The sequence below is a fragment of the Dromiciops gliroides genome, chromosome 1 (genome assembly GCF_019393635.1).
Source record: "Dromiciops gliroides isolate mDroGli1 chromosome 1, mDroGli1.pri, whole genome shotgun sequence".
Classification (NCBI taxonomy): Eukaryota; Metazoa; Chordata; class Mammalia; order Microbiotheria; family Microbiotheriidae; genus Dromiciops; species Dromiciops gliroides.
In genome coordinates, this window is record NC_057861.1 from 315183637 (window position 1) to 315198369 (window position 14733).

The 14733-nt window shown below is 41.8% G+C and overlaps 1 protein-coding gene across 1 annotated transcript in view; it reads left to right on the top strand.

The window, feature by feature from the left end:
* Positions 1-14733, top strand: part of MYO5B (myosin VB) — a 577307-nt gene that overhangs the window by 542195 nt on the left and 20379 nt on the right. The window contains 3 exon segments of the mRNA XM_043977928.1: positions 5764-5857; positions 8592-8735; positions 11314-11465. Of these exon segments, the coding sequence (XP_043833863.1) occupies positions 5764-5857; positions 8592-8735; positions 11314-11465 (390 nt within the window).

Sequence of the window (14733 nt, forward strand, 5' to 3'; positions counted from 1 at the left end):
ACCCCAGGAAGTCTGTATGGCCCCTGTCTACTACACTAACCATGTAGTTGTCAGGACAGTTTCAATGTCAGGAGAAAACAAGAATGGTGCCCATGATTTTGGGGAGATGCTTTCTCTCAAATGCAGATAAGTGTCTCTCCCAGACCTCTCAGGTCTGGATGGATTGGGGTCCATATTATTGGAGGGACCATTCCTGTCAATCAAATCACAAATCTATTGAAGCTTATGTAGGATGTACCTAACATCTTTGTGCAGTTTAATCCTTAATATGCTTAAATGACGCTAAGACTTTGGAGATACTTTGTATAAACAGACCAGCCGACACTTGCTCGGTGCCACTTTGTGAATGGGACCCCTTATTTGTATAAATATATTGGATTTGTTCCTTCCAAGTTAACAAAAATCAGTGAAATGATGAGAAATGCATGAACCCTTTTTCTAACACAGTAGGCCATTAAGAGATAGCCCTTCTGTCTTGTGGGCTGGTCAGACCCCAACTGGAGTACTGTGTATGCTTTTGAGCACCACGTTTTGGAAAAGATCTTTGATAAACCAGAGTGAGTCCAAAGGAGAATAAATAACCAAGATAGTAAGGGGCCTGGAAACTATTGTATAAGGATTGGTTGGACTGAGAATGCTAGTCAACTAACTGACCTAAGGGGTCTGAAGGTTGAACATTCAGAAGGGATTAACATGGTTCTGTGTGCCCCCCCCTCCCCAGAGTTTTATTTATCATTTTGCTGATCATCTAGATTTAAGAAAGTGACAGAGAAAATGTTAATAATGCAGGTTAAACTTAAAAACATCCAAGCACATTTTCAAACAGCTGGTTGTTAAACATTTGCCATCGTATTCCTGGATATGTTTGTTAGGAAAAACTTAATCACAATGAGAGCCATACATAAGTGGAAATGACTAACATCAGGGGGTGGATTGCCAACAAAGTTGGGAGAAACACTTGTTAAGAATTTTATGGGGGCAGTTAGGTGGCGCAGTGGATAAAGCACTGGCCTTGGATTCAGGAGGACCTGAGTTCAAATCCAGCCTCAGACACTTGACACTTACTAGCTGGGTGACCCTAGGCAAGTCACTTAACCCTCATTGCCCCACCAAAATAAGGAAAAGGAAAAGGAAAAAAAATAATGTTATAGGGCAGCTATGTGGCACAATGAATAAAGCATTGGCCCTGGATTCAGGAGGACCTGAGTTCAAATCCAGCCTCAGACACTTGACACTAGCTGTGCGACCCTGGGCAAGTCACTTAACCCTTATTGCCCCCCTCCCAAAAGAATGTTATAAAGGGCAAATTGCTTGCTTTCTCAATGATATGGGATAGGAGGGAGAGTATGAGAAAATTTAGAACTCAAAATTGAAAAAGTTAAAAATTGATTTTACTTGTAATTGAAAATATTTTTTAAAAGGGGGGGGGGTTATGTACCCTTGAAGGCCTGGGAGCCAAGAAGCGAAGATGAAGAGGGAGAGCATTCTAAGCCATGGAGGGACAGTAAGTGAAAATGCTCTGGAAAGTGAGCCATGAAAAGTCAAGAGACAGAGTGTCTCAGCAAGGAGACCTGTGACTCAGGATTTCAGAGTAAATCAGGGAGGAGTGTAGGTAAGGAGTAATTGGAAGGGGGCAGCTTATGAAGGTTTTTGAACAACAAACTGAGGGTTTTATATTTGATCCTGGAAGTGATAGGGAGCCACTGAATTGTATCGAGTAGGTGGGTGACGTGGTCAGATCTGCACTTTAGAGAGATTAATTGGACAGCTTAGTGGAAGACAGACTGGAATGAGGAGAGACTTGTTGCAAGGAGACCAATTAGCAAGGTATTACAGTGTTCCAGACAGGGGGTATAATAAGGGACTGCACCAGGTTGGTGGCAGTGTCAAAGAAGAGAAGCGGGCAGGGGAGTATGTAAGAGATGTTACCAAAGTAAAACAAAGGCCCAGGCAATGGAGGTGTAGAAGTGATGTCCATATTAATGGGTTGACATCCCTCTCAATGTACGCACTAATGTAAATCATGGAGCTTTAAAGCCCAGTGTAGAGGTAAGGTTAAGTGAGGTGACCACTCTCCCCCCTTTAAGAGGAAGCCTGCTAAGCTGAATGAGGCAGAGTCTGCTTCTAGGTGTGTGCTTCAAAGGCTAAGGAGAGGAAAATAGTGCAGGAAGAGGTAGGACTGCCTGGCACTCATGACATGGTACAGCCAGGGAGCCTCAGGTTCTAGTCTCACCCTATGACCCTTCGCAAGTCACCTCTCAGTGTTCTAGGCAACTCTTTTGAAGGAGGTGCTAACCTGAATGGGCAAAGACAGCTTCCTGATCCAGGGCTTTACTATCCCAATGACATCACTCATTAGTTCTCTCCTTGTCCCCTTTAAGGGGGTAGACACCTGACTGAGTGTTAGGGGCCTAAGTGGTAAGAACTGAGAGAATACAGGAGTGTACCAGAGCCTTGGGAGACAGAAAGAAGAAATTTAAAAGGATGCTGGGTCCAAAAGGAAGAAAGGCAAATAGGGCAGCTAGGTGGCACAGTGGATAAAGCATCAGTCCTGGATTCTGAAGGACCTGAGTTTAAATGCCGCCTCAGATACTTGATACTTACTAGCTGTGTGACCCTGGGCAAGTCACTTAACCCTCATTGCCCTGCAAAAAAAAAAAAGGCAAATTGGTGCAGAAGTCAAAGGCAATACCCTCCTGGTCTTTAGTAATCCCTCTCTCTCTTACTTGAGTGGGTCAACTTTTTCCCTCCCTACCTCCCTCATTGAGCAGTTCTACCTTACATCAATTATAAGAGCTGCCCAACAAAATGCTCCATGATCATTTAGTCAGCAAACATTTGTGATTAACTACAAGTGAGTAGTGTGTAAACAAGTAGAGATACAGAAGTGGTAGATGACTACTCAGTTGAGGCCAAAGGGGCTAGGGGCACCTGAAATTTGCTACAGGTCAAGGCAAGTACAGTGAGATTCCTCCTTGTATAAAATTCGCACCCATAGATAAGAAGATTGGAGGGGCAGCTAGATGGCGCAGTGGTTAAAGCGCTGGCCCTGGATTCAGGAGTACTTGAGTTCAAATCTGGTCTCAGACACTTGACACTTACTAGCTGTGTGACCCTGGGCAAGTCACTTAACCCCCATTGCCCTGAACAAAAAAGAAAAAAAAAGATAAGAGGATTGGGGGGACAAAGGAAGAAATCTCACATAAGCACCATCAAAGAATACAAAAAATTGATATACTCTTCTTCCTGGATCCTTGGGCATGCAAAATTTGATTATACTATGTATAGGGTCTTTGATTCACTTTAAGATAGTAATCTCTCTGTCTCTCTGTCTCTCTCTGTCTCTCTCTCTGTCTCTGTCTCTCTCTCTCTCTCCCTCTCCCTCTCCTCATAACCTCGAGGCTAGGGAATCCTTTTTCAAGAGAGGTTGTAATTTACCCAAAGTAACAAGGGATGGTGTCAGAATCTAAAACCAGATCCTCTGACTCCAACTCAGATTTGCCCTGGGGACCACAGTAATTTATGCTTTCAACTGTGGTACTCTCTGCATAGAGTAACCCTTCAGTTTCCAATTTTTTCCCTAAAATTGCTGTTTTCAAACTCAAAAACTTTATAGAGTCAGCTGAGAGAAGCAAGAATGTTTTGCACACAAGTCCCTGGAGAGCTATGATAAATAAGCCTCAAGAGCTTGACTAAGGGATAGTCTTGATTCTGGCTCATGTTTGAGGGCTTTCCCCTAGTACTGGAGTGACTGAAGAGAGAGAGAACATGTCTCTCACACTGCTCTATCCCTGAGGACTAACTCATTCATCTGGGATGGTCTATTTCTCCTTTATGAATGTGTTATATATGACAAAGTAAAGAGATTTTCCTGTTGCCTAAATTGGCAGAAAAGCAAGGCAAATGGAATATGGATTACTAGGAAATTCTATTGCTTGAGGGTAGATTTAAAGGGTACCAACTTCCCAAAGTGATGAGTTGAAAGCCTAAGAAAGAGAAAGAAATTCTATTTCTCTAAGAACTCCCATCTTTCCCATCCTCTCCCTTTCCTTATAGTTCCAAGCAGGAAACAGTTCAGTGTTGGGAATCTAACCAGGCCCCTAGAGTTCCACAGACTAAGTTCTAAGAGCTAATTCTTGCCTTTGTGTCTAACTGGTATGGTAAGCATCAGTTTCATAATTGAGGTCATGCAATACTGTTATGAATTTATCCATCTTTTCATTTGGACCCTGTTTTTATACGGGCCTTGATTAAAAAGAGATTAATTCAGGGGGCAGCTAGGTGGCACAGTGGATAGAGCACCAGCCCTGGAGTCAGGAGTACCTGAGTTCAAATCCGGCCTCAGACAATTAACACTTATTAGCAGTGTGACCTTGGGCAAGTCACTTAACCCCAATTGCCTCACAAAAAAAAAAAGAGAGAGAGAGAGAAAGATTAATTCCTGCAATTTTTGAGTAGCAGGGACAACTTATATGTACATATATAGACAAATTTTGGTGTCTGTAGACGTGTTATTGTTTGGTTGTTTCAGTTTTGCTCTACTCTTTGTGACCCCATTTGGGGTTTTCTTGGCAGAGGTACTGGAGTGGTTAGCTATTTTCTTCTCCAACTCATTTTACAGATGAGGAAACTGAAGCAGAGTTAAATGATTTGCCCAGGGTCACACAGCTAGTAAGTGTCTGAGATTTGAACCAAGGAAGATGTCTTCCTGACTCTAGACACTGTGCTTTAGCCACTGTGATACCTAGCTGCCTGCATGTGGGATGGGGAGAGGTATACATCTGAGTAAATATCAAAAACTTGATAAATTATCTAAATGAAAGGTTACAGGGTATTAAGAAGACATTGATTAAGCTTGGATCCCCCTGTAAAACTGAAAACGTGGGAAATTTAAACAAATTTACAAACTTGGAAAACTCATTTCTCCAGGGCCAGGTTAGCCAAACATCTCCCTTAAACCAAATAAATGATTACCCTTGGCAATAGAAAGGTAAATAGAGTCACTTGTCATGGTGAAAGCATCTACCATGTAAGTCAGCTTTTAAAATGAGCCCCCATCCAGAGCCCCCAGATCCTCAGTTAGTAAATTAGTTTCCCAGAGGGTCATTATATTATCTTTTTTATCCCTGCCCTCTTTCATTGGGAGGGGGAGACCAAGCTGGCATTGCACTTGAAGATGGGAGAGAAGGGAAAAGCCCCTCCCTCCACCTACTTCATGCACTACTGGGAAAGGCAAGAGATGACACTAATAACAATGAAATCATTCCCAGCTGCTCCCTTATGGCCGTTGCTCAACTAGCTTTGTTCCCAGTGGCTGCTGAGGACTCAGGTGGGGCTACAGCAACAGTGGGGCCTCAGCCACTATCTTGCTTTTTCCCTCAGCTCTATTTGGCCTCCCTCAGCCCTCCAATTCACATACCCACCCAGGTCAATTCCTTTAGAAGGGTGCACCTGTTGTGTGCACCCAAATTGGGTGTGTACTTCATTCAGGGTTGGCGGAGTAACTTGAGAAACCACGAGATTTGACAAGCTGCCAGAAGACTTGAATGTAAAGATATTTGTCCTATCTTTAATGAGTAAACAGACTCCGAATTGGACCTGGATTCCTGGCAAGACGTGGCTCCCAGCTGGCCGACAGCACCTTCTTTTCTTCAGGGACAGCTGTTGGCAGGGTCTGGATGAGCCCCTTTCTTGGAAAACAAAGGGTTCACAAAAGTCAAGTTTATGTGCCTTTCTCCTCTAACTTCCTCCTTCTGCTTTTAGGACCTCAAAGAATTGGTAGAAAAACTGGAAAAGAATGAGAAGAAACTGAAAAAGCAATTGAAGATATATATGAAGAAAGTCCAGGATCTAGAAGGTACTTAATAATGATGAGAGTTGGCAGTGCTGGGCATGGGGAGGGAGGAGGCAGGGCCTAGGGTGGGGGACTTGTCTTGAGAGAAGTTTTTCAAGGGAAACTATATTTTTGCTTCCTATTTTCTTCCAAGAACTTTCCTGCCTTTTCTGGAACTTCTTTTGATTTATCAAGATTCTGTTATTTTGGGCGATTGTTTTGTTTGTTTTTTCCACCAAGTGCTCTTCAATTCTTTTTGACACACAATTATTAGGCACCTCAGTATGATGTGTAAAGTACTATGGTAGGCACTAGTGGGATTAAGATGAAAGTGACACATTCCCTCTTTCCCAAAAAGCTAACCTACTAGTAGGTAAATACAACATGTATTTTTTTTTTGTGAGGCAATTGGGGTTAAATGACTTGCCCAGGGTCACACAGCTAGTAAGTGTTAAGTGTCTGAGGCCGGATTTGAACTCAGGTACTCCTGACTCCAGGGCCGGTGCTCTATCTACTGTGTCACCTAGCTGCCCCTCAACATGTATTTCATTACAAAATACAATATAATAAAGGCAAAGAAGTCAAAACAAGTGCTCTAGGAAAATGTGGAGAGGGGAAATCACTTTTAGACATAGGACAGAGATTTCTGGAGATGATCCCCGAGCTGAGCTTTGAAGGAAGAGCAAGAATTCAACATATGTGTTTCCCCTTGCTCAGTTGTTCTGTTATGTCCAGCTCTTCTTGACTTCATGGGGTTTTCCAAGCAAAGATACTGGAGTGGTTTGTCATTTCCTTCTCTAGCTCATTTTGCAGGTAAGGTAACTGAAGCAAACAGGGTTAAAATGACTGGTCCAGGGTCACGCAGCTAGTAAGTGTATGAGTCCAGATTTAAACTCAGAAAGATGAGTCTTCCTGACTCCAGGTCTGATGCTCTATCCACAGCAGTGACTAGCTTGCCCATATATGTCCCCTGCTATTCAAAAACTTTAATGGCTTTCCATGACCTCCAGGATAAAGCCCAGACTCCTTAATGTGACATTTAAGCCTCTCCACAATCCCTATCAACCTCTCTGTTTCTCTTTCTCCTTCCCCACTAAAAAGTCCCTTCCCTAACCACTCTGGCTATGATGAATTTTCAGTCTCTGCCTTCTAGCATATTTTACCTCCACCACTTTGGGGGCACTGGGCACATTACACTTTTATATAGTTATCTGTATGCATACAGTTGTGTCTCAAACTCATCTATAAACCAATCGAAAGTAGCTATGCCATGCCTTGTAAGTCTTTGTGTCCCTCCATGACCCTGCATACAGTAGATCCTAGGTGAAAGTTCATTAATAGGTGGCCTCCATTTCATGAATCCCAGTCTCTAGCATTATGTCAACACCCCCAGGTTTCTTTCACTTGGTTCAAGCCAATTAGTCTCATTTTTGTTTTTGTAGGCTACTAAGCTACAAGAAGCTCAGTTATGTGATGAGTCTTTCCAGAAAACTACCTAGCCTTTGGGAGTCTCAAGGACCTCCATGTATGAGCTAACCAACTGAAAAAAGTGACTAATTGCTTCTAGAAAGCCCAGCCCTATCAGCTCTGAAACCCCCATGACCCATGGACAAGGATCATTATTAAATGCCTAGTTTTGAGGTTGGAGTTATTTAATTAAAAGATGTCCTGCCCATCCCCCTTTTCTTCTTAGGGAGTTAAAGGATTGGCCATCATCCCTAATGTTACACACACCCCTGTAGAGATATTAGAATTTTCAAACACAGGGCATCTAATCCAGCCCTTTGTCCCTAGGGGCTCTATATAAAGCATCCAATAAAAATGACTCCCACTTGCCCTTCATTACAACTTTATAGAGAAGACAATGCTTGTTTTCATTTTTGTCATTATGATAGTATTTAGAGATAGAGAACTAACCTGGGAGTCAGGAAGACCTCAGTTCAAATCCTACCCCTGACATACTGGCTGTGTTACCTTGACCAAGTCACTTAACTTCTCAAAGTCCCCTTCAGCTCTATAAGTTGCTGAGCAGGTGCTTTGGTAGGAGTTTCCTCATTGAGAATTCCTTTTATCAATGATATCATGTGTCAGTTGTTGGGTTTTTGGTTTTTTTTATCCCAATGCCAAGCACAGTTCCTCATAGTAGATACAATCAAATGTTTAGTAAATTCCATTGAATGCACAGTAGTCTCACAACTCCCATGGTCCTTTGACTAACCTAAATGCCCTTTTGCTTCAGATTGAGCCCATCCTCTCTCCTGTGATCGTGAGTGGGGACAAAGAGCAACCTGCCAATAAGTGTTAGCAAGGTTGCTGTCATTTGTCCTGTAGACCACTGGGCTAGTCCCTGCCCTTAATGGGATGTATGTGTTACAGCAATTAAAAACAATAGAAAGGGCAGCTAGGTGGCACAGTGAATAAAGCACCGGCCCTGGATTCAGGAGGACCTGAGTTCAAATCTGCCCTCAGACACTTAACACTTACTAGCTGTGTGACCCTGAGCAAGTCACTCAACCCTCATTACTCTACAAAAACAAAAAAGTACAATAGAAGGCAGTTTATAATGAGCTGCTGGAGACTCTTGGGAGAAGCCAAAGTGTCCTGTCCCAGGGATGCTGAAAGCCTTAAAGTGTCAGGTAAAAGGCCTGACCTTCCACTCATTGGTCTTTGCCATTGCACTAGCCTCCCCCTCCCCAGTCCTTGAATTTATCAGACAGTCCCAATTAATGTTTTTTTTCTTTCTTTCTTCCTCCTTTAGCTGCCCAGGCATTAGCCCAGAGTGAGAGAAAACGGCATGAGCTTACCAGACAGGTCACGGTCCAAAGGAAGGAGAAAGATTTCCAGGGGATGTTAGAGTACTACAAAGAAGATGAGCCCCTTCTCATTCGGAACCTGGTGACAGGTTAGAAGAAGGTTTTGTGACAGCCCCTCTGCCCTGCCCCTCATTTCAACAGCTGCTTTGAAAACTCTAGGACAATTTGATCAAATAGAAATGTGGTCCAAGTCTAAGCTTGTGGGAATTCTGAGAGGGTTAGCCCTCTGGGGTTTCTACTGAAGGGAATTTAGACTGAAAAGGAGAATTGCACTGTACTGATAGAGACAGGGTGGTGCAAAGCCCAGATCCAATGCAATCCTGTCCCCAGAGCAAGGCCAGTGTGCATGTCTGTGATTTCTGGGCTGGGCTGTTGATAATTTGACTCCTAGAGGTAAAAGTGCTTTCTGAGGCATAAAGCTGTAGATGATGCCATGAATGGAATGATTCATCAGTGGACATTCATGCTCACTAAACCACCGAGGAAACTCTACTCCACCTGTTACTGCCTGGCTCAAACAAAAAATCAGGGTGGGGCAGTAGACTCAGGGTGACTCAGACCTGGAAGAAGGATTTTCCTTGAAGAGCTGGAAAGAGATTGGGCTAAATGTACTTCAAGCTCAGCTTGGGTTTGTGTATGTAAATGTGTGTGCATGTGTGTGTGTGTGTGTGTGTGTGTGCATATTTTTAGAAACCCTACATTTATTCTTCAGGAAAGCTTTACAGATAGAATGGGCTTCTTCCTTTTCATGAACCCCAAGCAGAGCCTAACTTCAGTTCTCTAAAAGGCCCTTCTCCCTGCTGATCTCCCCCCCCCCCGCCCCCCCCCCCAACTGCTTCTGGCCATGGCTTGTTTTACAACAGAGGGAGTTATGCAGACAACTATATTGGAAAATCTGTGGTTTAAGGGAAGACCTGTATTGAGAGACTTGGGGGATATATAGAGGCTGAATACTGGTTTTATAACTCTACCAGAGTCCAGTCTTTTATATGTAATTCTTGGCAGTTTGTCACATTAACATAAAATGTGAAATTCTTAAGTTCATGATGTCAAATTAAGAGAGAAAAGGATCGTAAAAAAATAAAACCTATTTGTATTTAGTGCTTAAAAAGCATTTACAGTCCCTTGTAAATGACTAGTAAGTAGGGAGAGTAGCCTATTAACTTACTTAGGGGATTTAATTAGTTCTCCCCTATACCACATCCCCAAAGAGCTTCTCTTCAGTTAAGCAGCAAATTTATATTAGACACCTAACTATACACTTAGCATTGCATCAGATTCTGGATGGGAGGGTTGGGGGAGGGGGCCAGGCACAGGAGAGAGAAGTTGGAGAAAGATGTGGACACAAGTAAACAAGTATAAGACAGCCACTAAAAACACACATTAAATATTAATAATGTAAAAGTTGCCACAAGACAGTATATGGGTTAAATCACTAAGACAAACAGTAAATGCAATTCCATCAAAGGAAGAAGAGATCAGTCCTTAGCCTCTCCCCAAACCTGGCACAGTCACACCACTTTTGGGGTTGGACCCCTTTGTCACACTACCTTGGCACACAAGACTTGCAGTATGGGTATTGTAGCAGAAAGTTGGACTCTGAGTCATGAAGAACTGGATTCAAATTCTGCCTCAGTCACTTATGAGCTGTGTGACCCTGAGCAAATGACTTTACCTTTCTGAACCTCAATTTCCTTGTCTGGAAAATGGAAAGAATAGTAGTACCAATCTTACAGAATTGTTGGGAGGATCAAATGAGATTGTATATATGTAAGGCACTTTAAAAATCTAGCTATTGTTGATATTGTTATTATTATTCCCATCTGCTAAAGGAGATCATGTCAACTTCTGATGAGAAAAAGAAAGCAAATGTTAAGAGAATGTAGATGTATGAGTTAGGTGGTCAAATGGAAAGTAATGGAGATTTTTCCAGGGCAAACCTGGAAGCTAGTTTTATCTTCATCTTGGGTTTGTTTTTTTTTTTTTTTTTGGTTATATAAGCCTTTTCCTTGCCTAGAAACTCCCATCAATGTACAAGTACACCAAAGATCTGTGACTGTCATGCTTGTTTTCTCCCTTCTAGTATAGAACCAAAGGGCCAGAGAGAACACCTCAACACTGCAGGCCAAACAATGAAAAGAGAAGGTTTAAAAATAAATCCAGAATAATTCCCAGGCGAATTAATTCTGCACAGTAGCATTTGCTAGGAAATCCAGGCTTGCCAAAAGAACTCTGGATAGTAAAGCTGTGGAGAGTTCCTTAAGGCAAATATCCACCCACCCTCTATATGGACTTGAGTGTGGTGACCTAATGGTGTGCGTTCCTGGGTCTAGGGCAGTGTAAGGAGAAAGGGCAGAATGAAAAGGCGGGCGTGCCCAGAGGCTGCCATGGAATCTACAAAGGGGCTTCCAGTGTATTTACAGACTTGTTCAGCATCTTCCTCCACGAATGCTGCAGTCATGGGTGGGGGGGAGGCCAGGAAGAGATACTGATGTGGTCTGTCTGCCCCACCCCTTACCTCTCATCAGTTTAATCATTTAAGGTTTAAGATATTGAGATGCACTTTACTTTTGTATTTACACCCTTTATTTATGTGGTTAGCCAAGACCATAGCAACTGTAGGTTTCTTCCTAATAGTAACTCCTATGTTTCTTATCATTTTGGTAGATCTGAAACCTCAGACTCTGTCTGGCACGGTTCCGTGTCTTCCTGCTTACATCCTCTACATGTGTATCAGACATGCAGATTATGTCAACGATGACCTCAAAGTGCACTCCCTGCTCACCTCAACCATCAATGGCATCAAGAAAGTACTAAAGGTAACTAACTGTTTTTGTTTTTGTTTTAGTGAGGCAATTGGGGTTAAGTGACTTGCCCAGGGTCACACAGCTACTAAGTGTTAAGTGTCTGAGGCCAGATTTCAACTCAGGTACTCCTGACTCCAGGGCCAGTGCTCTATCCACTGCGCCACCTAGCTGCCCCGGTAACTAACTGTTCAGAAAATCTGGTGTTTGAAATAAATGAAGAGAACTCAGCCTGCCTATACTTTGAGGGGAAAAGGAGAAAAGGAGAGCATCTTGGAAAATTCCTTTTTCATAGGTAAACGATCCAGCTTTCTACTTCTTGTATTTCACCATCCTTGATGAATGAAGGTTTCACATAAGCTCACTTTTTAGCTAACAGAAAGTGAACCTCTCCAAGCATCACAACTTAGATTTTTTAATTTTTAAATTTTTTTTTTAGTGAGGCAATTGGGGTTAAGTGACTTGCCCAGGGTCACACAGCTAGCAAGTGTTAAATGTCTGAGGCCGGATTTGAACTCAGGTTCTCCTGAATCCAGGGCCAGTGCTCTATCCACTGCGCCACCTAGCTGCCCCACAACTTAGATTTTAAACCCTTCAAAGGGAAATCTTTCTAAAAATGGACTGCGTACTTTCCCACTTCCTAAAAGAGATGATACTGAAAGGAATATCACCTTTTAGGGATGATTCATGGCCACTGGCATGAACATACATTATTGTTCTTCAATTCTGTGTCTGCTTTTTAGTTTGTCTGCCCCTCTGATGTTTGGCTATTTGTCATCCAGCTGATTTCTAACTCTTCTTTCTACTCCCTTCTGTTTTATTGCTTCAAATATGCTATTGTCTATGAAATCAGACATTGATCCATTCATTAATTCATTCAACAAACATTTTTAAGCACCTGATTTGTGCAGAGCCCTCTTCTAGGTCTTAGAAGAGAGAAAAAAGTACTCAAAGGGGGTATAGTCTAGTGGTGCATATGGCACAAAAACAGAGATTATAATACCATGCAACCAAGTACTTTGTGAGGTTGGGGGGTGGGTGCAAATTGTTAGCCACAAGTGGTTCCCCAGGGAAGCTTTCATTGAGGAGGAGACATTTGAGTTAGGCTTTGAAGATCAATTGAAATAATATATGTAGGGGGCAGCTAGGTGGCACAGTGGATAGAACACTGGCCCTAGAGTCAGGAGGACTTGCGTTCAAATACGGCCTCAGACACTTAACACTTACTAGCTGTGTGACCCTGGGCAAGTCACTTAACCCCAATTGCCTCACAAAACAAAACAAAAAATATATATAAGGAACTTTGCAAGCTTTATAGCATTATATAAATGTGAACTATTATTAAAGGGATGGTTGCTTAATAAATGCTGACTGATAAGAAAAGAGAAAAAGGAAGGATGTTCCTAGGCAAAGGCATTAGTATCAGCAAAGTCATGGGGGCAGAAAGGTGTACTAAGTAGACTAGTTTGACTGAAGTGCATAGTAGTTATGGCTGGAAAGAGGATTTTCCATACCATAGAGGACTTTGAATGTTAGACTGAAGAGTTTGAACTTAACATCAAAGACTGTAGGGAACCACTTACGATTTTTGAGCCAAGCAATCTATTAGGAGAAAATATGATTTTGGCAGTCATGTGAAGGACATATTGAAGGAAGAGAAGGGGGAAGAAAATGAAGAAAAGAAGACCTGATGGGAGGCAATTTGCAATTGTGTGTGCAGGTGGTAATGAGGATCTACAGCAGAGTTGGTGGTGGTAGGAATAGAAAGAAGGGGGATAGTGAGGGGGAAATTGCAGAAAAGGAGTCAATGTGACTTGGTAACCTTGGGGATATGAGAAGTGAGAGAGGGAAGAATCAAAGATAACCCAAAGGCTAGATGGATGGATGGCGGTACCACAGAGAGACACCATGAAGTCAGAAGGAAGAACAGGTTTGCAAGATGAGAATGATTAGCTGGATTTGGGAATTTGAGGTGCAGATGGTAAATCCAGATGGAGATCTTCTGTTGGCAGCTGAAAATGCAGGCCTGGAACTCAACAGTCAGGTTGGAAATAGAAATTTGGGTATCACCTTTGTAGAAGCAGTGGTTGAAGCTATATGAATGAGGGAGATTGCTCAGGAAGAGAGCAGAGGGCAAAGTACATAATCTTGGGGAATACCCACATTTTAAATGTAAAAAAAAAATCCTCATCTATAAAGTGGGGATAATAATATTTATACTACCCACCTCACAGAGTTGTTATGAGAAAAACATTTGCAAACCTTAATTTTCTTTTTAAAAATATTTTATTTCATTAAATATTTCCCAATTACATTTTTAAATTAATATTCTTTTCCAGTTTCTTTTTAATATTTCATTTTCTTTTTTCTAGTTCCATATATAGTTTTCAACATTGATTTTTATAAGGTTTTGAGTTCCAAATTTTTCTCTTTTCCCCCTCTCCCCAAGATATCAAACAATCTGATAAAGATTATATAATACAATCATGTTGAACATATTTCCACATTAGTCATGTTGTGAAAGAAGAATCAGAACAAAAGGGAAAAACCATAAGAAAGAAGAAACAAAAAACAAGAAAAGCAAAAATAGTATTAACATTCATTTTTTTTAATTTTGAATTTCAAATTTTCTACTTCTCCCCCACCCCTCCACAACCCCTAGAAAAGGCAAGCAATATGATATCAATCGTGCCTATGAAGTCACATAAACCATATTTCCATATTATCCATGTTTCTAAAGAAAACACATGAAAAATAAAGGAAGTGGGAGGGAAAGTATGCTTCAATCTGTACTCAGAGTTCATCTCCAGAGTTCTCTCTCTGGAGGTCCTCTCTCTGTAAGGATTCTCATGAATCATTTGGAATTGTCTTGGATCATTGTATTGCTCAGAATAGCAAAGTCTTTCACAGTTGAGCATTGTTACAAAATTGTTGTTCCTGTATTCATTGTTCTCCTGGTTCTACTCACTTTACTTGGCATGAGTTTACATAAAACTTGCCAGAAAACCTTAATTTTCCATAGTGTCCCAAAAGTCTTAGTGCACTTAAAAGTGCACTAAGACTTTTGCAACCCATTATGAGTTACTATTATTTTCTTGTTTGAATTTGTAATTGTGCCCTAACTCCACAGTCATTGGCTGAGTTGATAAGATACAAGAGAGGGCCAATCAGTTTTGGACATTTTTGCTTTCTCTGACTTCTGGGAACCAACCATTTCCCTGCCTGTGGTTGTTCTGATTCGTTGGCCCAGACTGAGGCTTCTCCCTAGAGTAAATCCCCCAAG